Source organism: Aquarana catesbeiana, linkage group LG12 (genome assembly GCF_042186555.1).
Source record: "Aquarana catesbeiana isolate 2022-GZ linkage group LG12, ASM4218655v1, whole genome shotgun sequence".
NCBI lineage: Eukaryota > Metazoa > Chordata > Amphibia > Anura > Ranidae > Aquarana > Aquarana catesbeiana.
In genome coordinates this window covers 125,198,398-125,215,441 of record NC_133335.1, presented here as the reverse complement: position 1 = coordinate 125,215,441, position 17,044 = coordinate 125,198,398, and the positions used below count along the sequence as shown (strand labels likewise).

Below are 17,044 nucleotides of genomic sequence, written 5' to 3'. Positions count from 1 at the left end.
AACATTGGATCACTTTGGTTCTTCTCAGACCTGGCAGGCTCCCCAGATAGGAGTCGTTCCACAGGAAGACTTCAGGCAACTTGCATGGACTTCTATTACAGAAGTCATTTGCAAGTCACGCTGAAGTTTTAAATCGGCTTTTTTATCAGCACAATCGGTCGATGACGATTAATTAAAAAACACCACACATCGGCCAATATATCGGTCGACCTCAATGCTATGCAGCATCCCCTGGCCAAGTTTTCAGCCACAAAGTCCTCCTAGCAGAGTTTGTTAAAGCTGCTGACCTGCGAATAGATTCTGCTGAAGCATCCGCAATGTAGGATACTGATGCAGATAAAGTTGTAAAGGAGTCCAGAATCTGTTTTGGGGAATCTGCCATAGCATGGGCCTTCATCTGATTAATCCAGTGTTCCAAGTTCCTACCAACACATGTTGCCATTGCTGGTTTCAGATTGTTCACCACTGATTGCCAGGTTCTTTTAAGAAGCAGGTCCATACTTTTATCCATGGGCTCCTTTAGTGTGCCCATATCCTCAAAAGCAAGGTCAGTAGACTGCGAGACCTGTGAAAAGGCGGAATCCAGTTTTGGAACCTTGTTCCAGATAGTCAGGATTCTCCTCAAAAAACAGGAACTGTCTTAGGGGGAAGAAGGAGAAAAAAAAAAAAAAGTTTTCTTCAGGTTAGGTTCAAGCCATTCTTTTTTTAAATCATATCTGTGATTGAATGGACTGGAAAAGTACAGCCTTTTGAGTCTCCCAAACCTGTGAACATGCGGTCATGCAGTGAGAGCTCCTTTTCCTCTATCCCCAAAGTAGCATGGATTACCTTCAAGAGTCCTCCAACCTCTTCTAGCAACATCTGCTTAATTTTCCTCCTCCAAACCTGTTCCATCTGGAGTGAGGGAAGCAGATTCTTGGGAAGTGTCCTGAGAGATCGGACCCCCTGTTAGTTGCAGGGCCCTGGGTTCCCCTGAGGGACCTGGATCTTCTCTTAGGTTTGACCTAAAGGCTTGAAAGGTGGTACGGAGCTCATCCTTAATAGTTGTAACCAAATTGCCACAAAGGGATGGAGACTCCTCCCTGATTAGATTTGCAATGCAATCTGCACAAAGCGATTTGGTCTAAACTTTGCTTAATTTTTCTTTGCAGACAGGGCACCTTCTCTTGACTGGTTGGACAGAACTTTTGGCCTGGACAAAAACAGAAGACAGACAAGGAACCACGCTGAAAAGGTTGCTGCACAGCACAGGTAAAACACCCAGGTGCACTAGGAAAAACTTCTTACTTCCCTGTGCCCAAGCAAGCCAACACCACCTTTTGTAACCCTGCTGCTAGGCAGAATGCTAATCCCACTAGCCACTGCATCATACATTCCCAGGGAGACTGAGGGTGGAGAAGGGTGAAGTAACCCCCACAGGAGAAAACAGCCCAGAGTAGCATAGGACACAGTCCCTTACCTTGGTCTTGCTGGTGCCTTGGCTTGCCCCCTTATCCGCTGCATCGATCTCCATAGCTGCACTGCAGACACGGTGAAAGAACACCTGGTCCAGATTTTAGGTGACCCTGCCCTCTCCCCCTGCGCTTGCGACTGGAAATGACGCCGTGCACCGACCCGGAAGTGCTGTCTCTTCCCATGCAGGATGCGGCCGAGGCTCTCCTTGGCCACCAGAACAATGGCGGCTGCTCATTCCCCACTGCCGCTGTCCTGCGATAGTCCCCACTGGCCGCCCCTAACAGCAAAACCGCCCATTCTGTGAAAAAAATTAAAAAAAAAAAAAAAAAAACCACAAACAAAAAACACACCAACAACTGACAGGTGAGAACCTTTTGTCTCCCAGGAAAGCCCTGAGAGATCATGGCTCCCACCAGGGGTGTTCCTCTGGCTGGAGGAAACAAAAAACCGATGGAAGAAATGTGGAGGCCTCCTAATAGACTTAATTGATGAGGCGTTTCCTGTGGGAGGAGCTGCTGCCATGATCTCTCCGGTACTGTCCTGAAAGACATTTTGGAAAATAGATATAAAGTAGAACAGTTGGATTGTTGAATTCAGCAAGTAGGTCAACACTCCCAAACATGGTGCTTTGAGGATAGAGAAAAGGTCAGATGAAAGACATGAATGGGGGATTCATAAGCAACTTTCATTCCCAACTTTGAGAAGTAGAACAGATTTTTAAAAAGCATTGGGATATCCTAAATATAGACAAGAACCTTAATTAAGGCCCTCCCAAAGGAACCCATCAATAGGAAGTCTGCTTCTTTCGGCGATAGTATAGTTAAAAAGGTCTTAGATCAACCTCAAAGACCAATAATGTTTTGGGATAGAAATGGGTTTTACGCATGCAGAAGACAAAGATATTTGGGGGGCACACCCTAAAAGATGCATTAAAGCTGGTGCAGCCATGAGACCATACAGCAGAGGAAAATATTACAGCACACACATGCAAAAATTCAAGTTAGACTTACCGGTAACTTGTTTTCCTTGAGTCTTTCAGGACAGCACTTGAGAGAGTGACTCCTCCCCTTGCCAACAGGAAACACCTCTTCCACCAAACTTTAAAAGGAGGCTCCTTTCCACACATTGTCAGTAGTAGTAGAGAACCTCCGGCCCGATAGATTAGATAGACACACAATAGGGCGGGATGCTGCTGTCCTGAAAGACTCAAGGAAAACAAGTTACCGGTAAGTCTAACTTGAATTTTCCCTTGTCTTTCAGGACAGCACTTGAGAGGATAATAGAGACTTACCCCCCTAGGGAGGGACCACAGCCTGCAGAACCTTTCTGCCAAAAGCCTGATCACCTGCTGATAGGAGATCCAGTCTGTAATGACGGACAAACGTTAAGTAGCTTGACCACGTAGCCGCCTTACAAATCTGATCTGGGGTTGCACCAGCTCTTTCTGCCCATGTAGTGGCATGCACTCTTGTTGAATGAGCCCTAATTCCCAGCGGGGAAGATAAACCCATTTGAGAATAGGCTACAGAAATAGCTGTCTTAAGCCATCTAGCCAATGATGCTTTTGATGCTTGTTGGCCTTTCTTGTTTCCAGAAAAAAGAACAAATAATGAATCTGAAACTCTAAACCCTCCTGTTACTCCCAAATACTGTAATAGGATACGTCTTACGTCTAAATTGTGAAACTGCTCTTCCTTTGCACCCGAAGGGTTAGCAGAAAAGGTTGGTAGAGTAATCCCTTGAGACCTGTTACTAAAGCTTGCCACTTTTGGCAAAAACCCCGGATCTACTTTAAGGACAACTCTATCAGGAAAAACTGACAAAAAAGGCCCTTTTACTGATAGGGCGTGCAGTTCACTAATCCTTCTTGCTGAAGTAATTGCGACCAGAAAAATAGTCTTCAAAGTTAAATTCTTTAGGGATATGGCCTGTAAAGGCTCAAATGGTTCTTTTGCCAGAGCCTGCAGAACCACCGAGAGATCCCAATTTGGGAAATGCTTCACCGGTACCGGTCTCGACCTGGAAAGTGCTTTGAAAAATCTCATGATCAGAGTTTCTGAAGATAAGGATCTCTCCAGATAAACTCCCAAGGCAGCCACCTGCACCTTAAGAGTGCTGACCGCCAGATTCTTGTCTGCACCTTTTTTGCAAAAATTCCAGCACTGAAACTAGGTCTTTAACCCCCCTATGTTCGGAATGACAGAAAGAAACATAGACTTTCCATACTTTGGCGTAAATATCCCTGGTTACCTTTTTCCTACTGGAAAGCAACGTAGCAGTTAAACGTTCTGAAAAGCCTTTGCTGCTCATTAATTGCTCCTCAGATACCAGGCAGTGAGCTTTAACCCGTCTACCTCTGGATGAAGCACTGGCCCCTGAATCAACAGATCCTGACTGAGCGGGAGATGCCAACATGGTTTGATTGCCAACTGCAGAATCATGGAAAACCAAGCTCTCTTTGGCCAATATGGAGTAATCAAAATGATTGATACTCTTTCAGTATTTTCCTCAACACTAGAGGGATTAATCGAAATGGAGGAAAAGCATACCCTAGGTGAAAATCCCACGGATGTGCCAGAGCATCTATCCCCTGAGAGCAAATGTCTCTCTGAAGTGAGAAAAAATTCGGGAGCTGCGTGTTTTGTTTTGAAGCAAACAGATCTACCTGCGGAAGGCCCCAAAACACTGGTGATTAATGCAAACACCTTCCTGTTCAGACTCCACTCTGATTCCTGAACTTTGTCGGCTCAGATAATCCGCTACTTCGTTCAACGTGCCTTTTAGATGGACCGCGGATAGAGATAGTAAGTGGTTCTCCGCCCACTCCAGAATCTCTACTGACAGTAAGTGAAGGGCCCTGCTTCTTGTGCCTCCCTGTTTGTTCAGGTAGGCTATGGCGTGCCATTGTCCGACAAAATCTAGACATGGCAACCTATGAGGTTTTGAGAGAAGAAAGCTAATGCTAGGGCAACTGCCTTCAGCTCTCTCCAATTTGAGGATCTTTGGGCCTCGAACTGGGACCATGTTCCCTGCACTAAGGCCTGACCCATGTGGGCCCCCCATCCCTGCAAACGGGCGTCTGTTGTGACCACTTTCCCGGTCGGAAAAGACCAAAGAAGACCTCTTTGCAGTACCACCTGACTTTTCCACCACCAAAGTGAACGTTTGACTCTGGTGGGAATCTTTACTTTTGTATCCAAATTCTCCGTCCTGTGGTTCCATGTCCTTAGAAGGAACCTCTGGAGAGTCCTGAAATGCAGCCTTGCCCATTGGATAGCTGGCATTGAAGAGGTTAATGTCCCCAGAGCCGACATAACCTTTCGGACTGAAATCAGTTGATTTGTTTGTAGTGCCGTTATTACCCTTTGGACCTTGATCTTTTTCTCTTCTGGGAGAAAAATCTTTTGCTCCACTGAATCTATCAAATAACCCAGAAACAGTACTTGCTGAGCTGGGATGAAATTTGATTTTTGAACATTCGCTATCCACCCTAGTGACTCCAAATGACTGCGGGATTTGTTCAAATCCTCCTGCAACTTTTCCCTGGATGGGGCAAAAAAGAGGAGGTCGTCCAGATATGGAATTACCGCAATCCCCTGGAGTCGAAGAGGGGCGAGAGCTTCCGCCATTATCTTCGTAAAAATACGAGGAGCTGACGACAGGCCAAAGGGAAGGGCCCTGAACTGAAGATGTATAATCTCCTTGCCCATATTCACCGCAAACCTCAGGAACTTCTGGGACTGAGGCGCTACAGGAATATGAAGATAAGCATCCCTCAGATCGATTGATGCCATAAAACAATCTTTTGTCAGAATGTTTGACCGTGAAAATTGAGTCCATACAAAACTTTTTGTATAGGACTGACTTGTTCAGGGGTTTTAGGTTGAGGATAAGACGGAAGTTTCCGGATGGTTTTATCATCAGAAAGATGTGTGAATAGAAACCCTGACCCTGTTCTTCTGGGGATACTGGTATCACTACCCTCTGGTGCCTAAGATCCTTTAAAAGGTTCTTCATGGCCAGAGCCTTTGTTAGATCCCTTGGTAGGTTTGTTACAAAGAATCTTTCTGGCGGGCGATCCGAAAACTCTATCCTGTAACCTTGGGACAGCATGTCCAAAATATATAGACTTTCTGTCATGCTGGCCCAAAGGGGAAGGAAACTTTGAAGCCTTCCCCCCACTGGTACGCACAAGTCATTGTGCTTTACCGGAGGCTGCAGGAGGATGGAAAAGGACCTTTCCTTTGCCTTTACCCTTCTGCGATGCCCAATTTTTTCTTTTCTCCTGGGGTTTGGTTTGTTCTTGAGCCCTTTGGGAACGAAAAAAACGTTTAACTGGCTGCTTTTTCTTTTTGATGGGAAAAGACTTTATCAGCAGTTCTATCTAGAACCGCATCTAAATCAGGTCCAAAAAGCAAGTCACCCAGGAACGGTATCCCACACAGCTTGTTTTTGGATGCCGCGTCCCCCGGCCAAGTTTTCAACCACAGAGCCCTTCTGGCTGAGTTGGCTAGGGCAGCAGATCTAGCTGTCATTTTAATTGATTCCGCTGAAGCATCAGATATAAATGCGACAGCGGCAGACAGTTGAAAATGAATCCAAAATTTCTTGTTTTGGTGAGTCTGCTGAGATATAGGCCTTAAGTTGCTCTAACCAGAACTCCATATTTCTGGATACCACTGTAGTTGCCATAGTAGGTTTAAGATTTCCCATGATGGATTGCCAAGCCCTCTTTAGTAGCTGGTCCATCCTTTTATCCATGGGATCTCTCAACACCCCCATGTCCTCGAATGCCAAATCTGTAGACCTTGAGACCTGGGAAAACGCGGCATCTAGTTTGGGGTTTTTGTTCCAAACCGCCGCTGGATCTTCATCAAAAGGGAAATGCCTTTTTAAGGCTTTGGGAAAGAAAGGCTTTCTCTCTGGCTCTGCCCACTCTTTCTTAATAGCTTCAGAAATAACAGAGTGTACTGGGAAATTGCGATTTTTGTACTCGCTAAGCCCTGCATACATTTTATCATGCAGAGATAACTCCTTTCTTTCCTCCTCCAGACCCAGTGTGGTATAGATTGCTTTTAACAGGCCATCTACCTGTTCTAAAGACAATTTAAATCTTGAAGGTAAATTTTCTCCTTCCTCACCCTCATCAGAATCCTCAGATTGAGAGGGGGAATGTCCCTCTGGGGTAGGAGATGCCTCAGTCTCCATCACCGGGACTATAAGTGAGCCTTGGGAGGACTGTGAGGTAGTAGGCTGACTCAGGGATGGGTTTGCTAGGGAAGAGCGAAATGATTGAATAGTCGCATCAAGTTCCTTTTTAACCGATGCAATCAAGTCGCTGCAAGCAGAAGAAGCTTCTTCTTTAACTAGCAAATCAATACAAGCTTGACATAACGTCTTCTTCCATCCTTCAGGTAGCTTGGATTTACATGAAGGACATTTTCTTTTTGCCACTGGATCAGAGCTCGCCATCGATTCCATCGAGGAGCGCTTGCTGTGTTTGTGTGGCTAAACACCGGTTCCGGACTCCAATAGCGCCAGTCCAGCCCCGTTCCTCCCCTTTCCCTCTGCGATTTCCGGCGGAAATGACGCCGCACGCCTGTTCCGTGGGCGCCACCCCCTCCGGATGCCTCACTTCCGGCGGATGGAGCCCCGCTGCCATCTCCAAGATGGCGGCGGTGCAATAAGCAACAGGCGGTGGACCTGAGAAAAAAAAAAAAAATAGTAAACGGCCACCACCTGTCTTGCCGCCGCCTAGGAGCGATGCCCACGACAGTCGGACTCACCCTGAGCCCATATGAAGAGGGAGAGGGAGCCCAGCCAGCAGCACTTCACCTCAGCTGTGGAATGGGAGGAACAGCTCTCATGAGGTAAAAAAGTGTGTTTGATGGAAATCCAGGAAACCTGAGAGCCCTGACTTCTCACGAAGTGTTCCCTCCGGAGGAAACACAAAAACTGACAATGTGTGGAATGGAGCCTCCTTTTAAAGTTTGGTGGAAGAGGTGTTTCCTGTTGGCAAGGGGAGGAGTCACTCTCTCAAGTGCTGTCCTGAAAGACGATAAGGGAAAAAAAGACATTCACCTCCAGCAGGGCTAGTTTAAAACACCTAGACAAAAGGAAAGAAAAAAAAAAAAAAAAAAAAAAAAAAAAAAAAAAAAGTGGGCTTAGCACCATATAGCAATATGGTGTGACCAAATCCCCATATTTTTAAAAGGTGTTTTAAGCTAGCCCTGCTGGAGGTGAATGTCTTTTTTGCATGTGTGCGCTGTAATATTTTGCTTTATGCATGCAGAAGGTGGAAGAAAAAAAAAAAAAAAAAAAAAAAAAAAAAAAGAGAAAGAAAAAAAAAAAAAAAGAAAGAAAGAAAAAAAAAAAAGAGAAAGAAAAAGAAAAAGAGAAAGAAAAAGAGAAAGAAAAAGAGAAAGAAAAAGAAAAAGAAAAAGAAAAAGAAAAAGAAAAAGAAAAAGAAAAAGAAAAAGAAAAAGAAAAAGAAAAAGAAAAAGAAAAAGAAAAAGAAAAAGAAAAAGAAAAAGAAAAAGAAAAAGAAAAAGAAAAAGAAAAAGAAAAAGAAAAAGAAAAAGAAAAAGAAAAAGAAAAAGAAAAAGAAAAAGAAAAAGAAAAAGAAAAAGAAAAAGAAAAAGAAAAAGAAAAAGAAAAAGAAAAAGAAAAAGAAAAAGAAAAAAAGAAAATTTTATGAGATTAAAGTTTAAACCAATAGCAGTTGTATCAATTGCATTGGATGAAGTCTGGGATGTATATGTATACACTCCTGATTTCTTTTATTGACATGGTTCAATATAGTCTGAAACACATGTACACACTAATTTTATATTAATGAGTGTTAAATTAACAAGCTACATGATGTATGCAGTTTCTTGGATATTCTTTTTTGTATACGTCATTTAAGAGTTAGACAGTTTGATGGATTACCACGATCAATGCATCACCTGGGAAACTGGCAGAGATAGGTGACATTATGTCCGTTATTTATGCTACAGTGACACAGTTTTTGCTAAGTGTCACCCATGATGGTTTTATGGAAGCGATCAAATATAATTTTACTTTGGATGATCAGCACAATTTATTATGCACCAGGTTTACAAGTTTCATTACATCAAATGTGATTTTAGCACATGTGATTTCATCACATCACACTGTAGGGTGGCCTTCAAATTCCCTGTTTGTGGTTGCTGGGATATCGGATTCTGCTGTCCTTATACAATAATTTTTGAGATGCTGGCGATGTGGATCGCTAGGGGTGCTTTTTAAATTTATATCTTCTGTGGCAAGTACCGCTGGAGATCTGTCCCCATGTACTAGAAGGAGTTAAGACTGAATAAAAGAGAGTCTATAAAGTTGCAAGTCCATGCCGTGCGGCCACGCCTATTGAGAAAGACGTAATGATGAAAACACGTCTAGGCATGAGCACACGGCTTGCTGCACTGTTCCAATGTATACAATCTCTTCCCGGGAATCACCACAGACAAACCAACCTTCAGGAGTGGCGAGTATCGAATGACAGCACGCAGTGCGATATTTTATCAAATGTTGATTTTTAATTGTTTTGAGGAAACACCTATGATCACATGAGTGAGATTGTGATTTCGAGTGCACCAATCCATGGTCCTGGTGTTTTAAATTAAGATACCCCGGATGATGATTTCCTGATATTGTTTGGGCATAAATATCCAAAGCGTTTTGACAGATTTCTGGCAAGTGCAATTCCCGTGGGAGTGGAATCACGCAGTGCGGTGAAGGTGGACTCTCCAGACACCTGCTGAATTTCTATGAACTGTTAAGCATCTTGACTGAATTTGTCTCACTGGGTGTTTTGTACTATTGTCATCTAACAGTGTACAACATTTGGAAGCGCTGCTTTGCCTTAAGGACTTCTTTTTTAGGAATGGATTGTATTAATATAGTGGCTGCTAGTTCTACCATCTTTTATTAAAAATAATTAACCCTCAATTAGATTGAACCGCTGGATAAGTAACCCTGTTTATTTTTCTTTGTTTACATTTTGGTCATTACTTTGATACAGCAGCTAGCTGCCATAACCCCAGTATAATTTCTGTGGGTGATTCAGCATCTGTTGAAGTGATTCCGGCGGCAAATTTGCCACGGGATCACTTTTAGAGGTTGTGGTGCGCCCCCCCCCCCCCCCCCCCCCATTTTCAGGCAGGAAGTAGAGTGAGGGCAAGATGACCCCCCACTCAGCTGTATGCCCTTGGAGGACTGGAGCAATCTCAGACATTCCTTCCAGTTCTCTGGCTTAAAGAGATGACTTCTTTTTCTAACTGCTTCTGGACCACCAACTTGCTGCAGCAGGGCAGCCCGGCTGCACAAAACATACCTGTACTTTGTTTCCTCTTCTGGGTCTCGGACGTGCGCACACGTCGCCAGTGACATGTTCCCGGGAGCCAATCAGCAGGTCCAGCAGCTGCCAGGACCCGCTGACCGTGTGCTGGAGACGCAGAACCGTGGTCTGCCTATGTAATCAAGGCAGACCACTGTGCAGTCAGAGGAAAAGATCTTGTGTTCCTGCTAATCAGGAACACAGATTTCTCTTGCTCTAGTTAAACCATCCCCCCCAGTTAGAAGTCACTCCCTAGGTGCACACTTCACCTTTTGATTGCCCCTGAATCTGTTAACCCCTTCCTTGCCAGTGTCACTTATACAGCAACAGTGCATTTTTTTTGAAAGCGCCCCATCCCTCAGTGCCCGCACACAGAAGTGAACATATATGCAAGTCGCTTCCCCCTATATAAACGGTGTTCAAACCACACATGTGAGGTATAGCCATGATTGTTAGTGCAAGAATTCTAGCACTGGGCCGCCTCTATAATAAACAGGTAACCTGGAAGTCAATATTGAGCATCCCCTGCAAAAAACAAAAAAAAAAAAAAAAACAAAAAAAAAAAACAAACCCCTTCATCACATATAAAAAGGGATACAGACCCTTTTAAAAACCACTCCCATACACAGACTCTGAAAATGGATACAAAACACTTTAACAAAATGCAGGAATCTGCATTAAAGTTTATTAAAATCCTTGCAATATACATAGGTCATCCAGAGGGGAAGGCTCCCCCCCCCCTTAACAAAAGTGGAGTTATGCTTTAAGTGTGGACAGGAGTAAAGCCTCATACACACCATTAGATTTTCTGCAGATTTTTTGTCTTCAAGAACCATATAATATGAGGTCAAACCTTTAGAGTTTCAATTTGTACGCAATCAGGCAGGCCCTTGCACTACATGGTTTTGGTAAATCTGAAAACAAAAATCTGCAGAAAATCGAATAGTGTGTATGGGGTCTAAGATTTGGGAGCCAGTCATGTAAATCCAGGTGCACACACACCAAGATTATATTTGGTTTTTAAACCACTTTGGTTGGCTTAACAAATGCATACGTTAGAGCTCGTTCATGATCGCTCACATGGGTGGCAGCCTCTTTCATGTGCCACTATTCCTCGCCTTCCAGCAGAAGTAGCAAAGGACAATTAGGGTTTTAACAAAGAATATGCACTTTTCATCAGTGTGGTGCTATTCCTAAACACAGTATACAGGTTTTAAACCAAAGTAGTTAGGGTTGACCATGTCCAGATTAAAGAATAGCTTAGAAAGGTAAAAGTTTTTGTAATTCTGGATATAATAAAAATCTGGCAGAGGTTTTTATTCATTTTCTGTGGCTCAATCCCTTCTAGTTGTCCTGTCACTGGATATGGAAAAGTGAAAATCTTCCAATGGGGTACACTAGTTCTGGTAACATGCAGGAATTCCCCTCACAATCCCAGTTTCACTGTGGGCCAGAAGTGAAGGGAAATCTCTAACCAGACACAGATGACAATAATCTCCAGTTTTCTTTAAGAGCCAGTGAGTTTTTTTTTTTTTAATTGAAAAGAATCTGTTTCAATTGACAAGCGGGGAAAGCATTTTTTTTTCCCCCAAACAGAAGTGATATTAAAATTAAATTATAAAATATATATATATATATATATATATATATATATATATATATATATATATATATATATATATATATATATATAAAAAATAAAGGGGGGGGGTATGCCAGAACCATGTATACACATTTACTTGTGCTAGTTAACTGCCATGGCAAGCCATAAGACAGCCAGAGAACTTGCACTTTCAAATAACAGTAACTCCTATATTTCAACCTGCAAGTATCCCAAAAACCACTAGGAAATTGTAGACAAAAAAAAGAACAAAAGATATACCGGTACTTTGATTAGTCCTTAAACACAGGATTGGATAAAGATAAAAAAAAAAAAAAAAAGGGGTTCCTTTAAGTCCATTATACATGAACCTTTCTAATTAGCACCCTATGAGTAGCCTTACCAGTCCAGTATGTTTAACCATATGTTCTTGCAGTCTCAGTTTTTTGCAGAATGTTGCCTTGCATCCTATAGTGGGACAACAAAAGACAGGCTTTGGGCCTGGTTTGTTCACCACACACTGTTGCATAATAGTTTTCTTTGCTTCTCTAAATGCCAACACTTTGCTCAGACTCTGTTACTTATAAATGCTCTACCTCTCCCAGCTGTATCACATCACATAATTTCACCTCATTTGTTTTATATGAAACCTTCAGGCCCTGTATAGTTACTGTGGGCTGGACCATGAACACTTTTAACTTTTGTAATAACCACACATGTTTTTTATTTCCTCATTCAAAGTAAATTAGAGGATAAATATCAATTACTGATTTGTCTGATTTATTACCTCAGAAAAGCCTTATTTATCTGCTCCAGTATATGTCAGATTCCCATTTTAAATTGTTTGTTTCCACAAAGTATCAATTTATTATTTGCAGAGGTAGTTTTGTCCTAGCTTCATTATCTTAGGGCATAATATGCACGTGTTAAGGGCTCATTCACACAGGTGCAGAGGCCTGTACAACGTATGTTTATGGCTGGGAGTGACAGGTGTTTTGTGCAGTCACGGCTAGCAGCCTGTTAAAAATCAATGACAGGAGCCACAGTACGGAACCTCCGCACATTGTAAGCTTACAATAGAACCTAGGCCCCTTTTCGCTTTGGCGCAGGTTAGAGGCATTTTCCCTGAGAGTTTTTTCCCCTCTTTTTGAAAGCACACCAAAAATGCGGAACGCAATACAACTCTATGGGAAGGCTCAGCTGACCCTTGCCAGACCCGTGGGTACACTACATTGCATCCGCAGTGCTGTCAAACCACACTGCATCAGTGTGAAAGGGGCCTTAGGAGCTAAGTGCATTTTTGGCAGATCAATTGATATGTTTCTGTACTTCCATGGTCTTTAAAAGACATTTGTATGTATTGCAGTTATGCTTTAAAGCTTCTGCTTTAAACTCTGCAATATTTTTAATGGGCCTCCAGGATCTGTTAGCTTAGCTATAATGTACTTATATGCACATCAAAGCAGACTTACCTTACAAACAATCCCCTCTAGAGCTGGGGTCTTGGCGCTCCCACTGGTCATGAGAGATTCCATTTTCTCCCAGTTTCCCTGCCGGGTACAGACAGTTCAGCAACTTGATGACCAGGCCACAATGACCTCACTTCCGCACATGCGCATGGGAGTCACATCATCACAGAACAGAGCCATGCCGTCAATATATGCTGAGCTGCGTGTGCATGGCTCAGTGTACATCAATGTTTACAGGCAGTGAGATGCAGTTATGACACAAGGGGCCAATAGGGTCTGCTCTGTCAAAAAAATCCTACTTCAGCATTTTTTAAGTTCAATTCCTCTTTAATAAATGTTTTTTTGCTTTGGTTCACGTTTCTTTAAGGCCACACATTCATTTTGAATAGGCCTTGAAAGAATGATAAAAAATTACTCCTGCTCAGGGGCGGACCGACAGCTCATGGGGCCCCCCTGTGTCCCCGCCCACGCTCAAGCCACACCTGCACAAAGCCCCACCTACATATTGCACTGTTCACATAACATGCATTTGTCACAGAATTTCAGCAGGTAAGAGCACAGGGGGTTAGGAGGGCACACTACATGGGGAGCAACAGGGCACATTATGGGGCACACTGGTGCACATTACAGGGGGCGGCAAAGCAGGACACATTATGGGCTCATCACTGGGCACACAGTACTGCACAGGGCAAATCATGGGGCACACAGTTAGGCACATCACATGGCACACAGCAGGGCACGGGACACATCACAGGGCATGAGGCCCACAGTGGGGCACACAGCAGGGCACATCATGGGGCACAGGGCACATCATGGGGTACACAGCAGGGCACGGGCACAACACAGGGCATGGTGCACACAGTAGGGCACATCATGGGGCACACAGTAGGGCACATCATGGGGTACACAGCAGGGCACGGAGCACAACACAGGGCATGGTGCACACAGTAGGGCACATCATGGGGCACATAGTAGGGCACATCATGGGGCATACAGTAGGGCACATCATGGGGCACAAGGTACATTAGGCGGTACACATCAGGGAGCATCACAGGGCATGGGGCAAACAGTAAATCACATCACATGGCACATCAGGGGGTACACAGCAGAGCATGGGGCACATCACAGGGCATGGGGCACATAGTGGGGCACACCACAGGGCATGGGGCACACAATAGGACACATCAGGAGGTATACAGCAGGGCATGGAGCATATCACAGGTCATGGGGCACATAGTAAGGCACAGGGCACAATATAGGGCACATCAGGCGGTACACAATGGAGCATGGGGCACATTACAGGGCATGGGGCACACAGTAGGGCACAAATCAGAACATAGGGCACACATCAGATTACATTGCTGCTGCAGTGTCCTCCAGACTCAGCACAGTTACTCTTGGGACAGCCATCAGAAATTTTGGGGCCCCTTACACAGCTTTAGGGTTTGCCCCCCCCCCCCCCCCCCGGGTCTGACCACCAACATTCCCCAGGGCCCACCCACTGTCCATCTCACCAAATCTTCCCACTGGCCAGGGGTGTACACATGTTGCAGCCACAGCAGGAATTTTACGAATTTTACACCCTGTCACACTTATCAGGTGTAGCCTGCCAAGCAAAAGAATGGGGCTGCTCTGCAAACACCCTGCAACTGTGTGCAATGCATACAGTTGCAGCATGCTAGTGTGGGATCCAAGGGGTTAAAGCAGGTGGTGAAAAGGTGATAAAATGCCTCCTCACCACCTGCTTTAGCCCCTTGGTCGCTGTAGTGCACAAGCTTGCAGGGTACTTGCAGGCAGGCGATATACCTGTTAAGTGTAAGGGTGTATAATTCCTGTTGCAACATGTGTACAGCCCTGGCCACTGTAGTAGGGTGCAGTTGGAGGTGGTAAAAAACAGGGCTCATCAAAGGGGGTTTTACCACCCCCAAACTGCAAATGTAAACAAGTCCTTACTGTCCTGAGCCCCCTATCATATTTTCCTTTTAGGGGAAGCCGTGGGAGGAGAACAGAAAGGGATGCCATGCGACAGGGACAGAGGGATGCCGTGCGAAAGGGACAGAGATGGATGCCAGGGACAGAGAGGGATGCTGAGGACAGAGAGGTACACAGTGCGACAAGGACAGAGATGGACGCCGGGGACAGAGAGGGACACAGTACAACAAGGACAGAAAGGCAAGCAGTACAACAAGGACAGAGAGGGGCACAGTACAATGAGGACAGAGAAGGACGCGGTGTGATAAGGACAGAGAGGGAAGCTAGGGACAGAGAGGGACTCAGTGGGACGTGAACAGAGAGGGATGCCAGGAGACAGAGAGGGATGCAGTGTGACGAGGACAGAGAGGGACGCAATGTGACAATGACAGAGAGGGACGCAGTACCACGAGGCCAGAGAGGGACGCTGGGGACAGAGGGGGATGCAGTGCGACGGGGACAGAGAGGGACGCTGGGGACAGAGAGGGACGCAGTGCGATGGGGACAGAGAGGGACGCCAGGGACAGAGAGGGATGCAGTGCAACAGGGACAGAGAGGGACGCCAGGGACAGAGAGGGATGCAGTGCAACGGGGACAGAGAGGGATGCAGTGCGACAAAGACAGAGAGGGACACCAGGGACAGAGAGGGGCGCAGTGCAATGAGGACAGACAGGGACACCAGGGACAGAGAGGGACGCAGTGCAACGAGGACAGAGAGGGACACCAGGGACAGAGAGGGACGCAGTGCAACGCGGACAGAGTGGGACACCGGGGACAGAGAGGGGTGCAGTATTACGAGGACAGAAAGGGACACAGGGGACAGAGAGGGACAGAGGGGTGCCAGGGACAGAGGGGTGCCAGAGACAGAGAGGGACACAGTGCGATGAAGACAGAGAGGGACGCCATGCAAACGCAGACAGAGAGGGGCACTGCAGGGGGGGGCAGAGAGGGACCCCATGGAGGGGAGGACGCAGGGGGATGCCATGGGGGTGAAGGACGCAGGGCAATGCTGCGGGTGGAAGACACAGGGGGACACTGTGGGGGGGAGACACAGGGGAACACTGTGGGGGTGACACAGGGAGACACTGTGGGGGAGCCACAGGGGGACACTGTGGGGGTGAGAGCACACAGGGGGACACGTGTTGAAGACCCCTAGGTCGAAACGTGTCGGGTACATACACCACTCTCTTTGTTGCCCATTTGTTTTTATCCACCGTGATCACGCTTTTATTTGTGTATGGTCGTTTTTGTCAATAAAAACACCCCTTTTTTATCTGCACCATGTGGAGGCACATTCTTTTTGTTTCCACATTTACCGCATGAGATCCAGTCCCTCCAACTGCTCCTTTCGGGGGACCGTTTGTGAAACTTCTGATGCACGCTGGGACGGTTCGGTGTGAGGGCGGTTCGTTGTGAGGACCCATCCGGTTGCCGGCCGAGATCCATACAGACCACCATCCAAGAGATTGGCGATTCCTGAGCTCCCATTCCACGTCATTTGTGACAAACCGCGCATGCGATTCCCTGTCGCTGACATGGGAATCCACAGGATCTGGTAAGAGGCTTTTTTGCACTTTCTCTGAATGACCCATTGGGACCCGGTTTCTTGGTTGGGAAGTCGCTGTATGATGCCAGGTGTTTTCTGACAACCATCAGACTATCACCACCCCTTGAAGTACTTATACCTCCTGTGCAGTTGGACATTCACATCCATCTATGGACGTTTGTGTTTCAAGGCACCTGTGGTCAATTAGTTATTTCTTGACTGTTTCACCATTTTAAAGACCTATATTCATTTGTACATGCGCTGCATTTTTCCATATGCCCATGTAGTACAAGGGCCTGCCTGATTGCATACAAATTGAAACTCCTAAGGTTTGACCTCATATTATATCGTTTAAATATCGGTAAAGTAAATTATATCGGTAAATCTGAAGGAAAAAATCAGCAGAAAATCTGATAGTGATTATGGGGCCTAACCGATTATAAAGTCTGAGCTGGAGTTTGGCTTCAATTTGTTAGTGTATCTAAATCTGTTAGTACATTTGACACTCCCCTCCCCTCAAATTGTCAGTGCTGCTGTATGCTGTCCCCCCTGTGCTCATTCATCCAGTGTCGGGCAATCTAATACAGGAGGCATGTTACTGGCAAGATCACCAGATCACCACCAAAAGCCTAAAAAGGAAAATTAAG

General features: G+C 45.4%; 1 protein-coding gene across 1 annotated transcript in view; it reads right to left on the bottom strand.

Annotated features, from left to right (window-relative positions):
* The window catches only part of LOC141113363 (P43 5S RNA-binding protein-like), a 132,467-nt gene extending 120,527 nt beyond the window's left edge, over positions 1-11,940 (bottom strand). Inside the window, exon 1 of the mRNA XM_073606423.1 lies at positions 11,815-11,940. Coding sequence (XP_073462524.1) covers positions 11,815-11,940 — 126 coding nt within the window. The remainder of the gene's footprint in view (positions 1-11,814) is intronic.
* Positions 11,941-17,044: the final 5,104 nt, after the last annotated feature.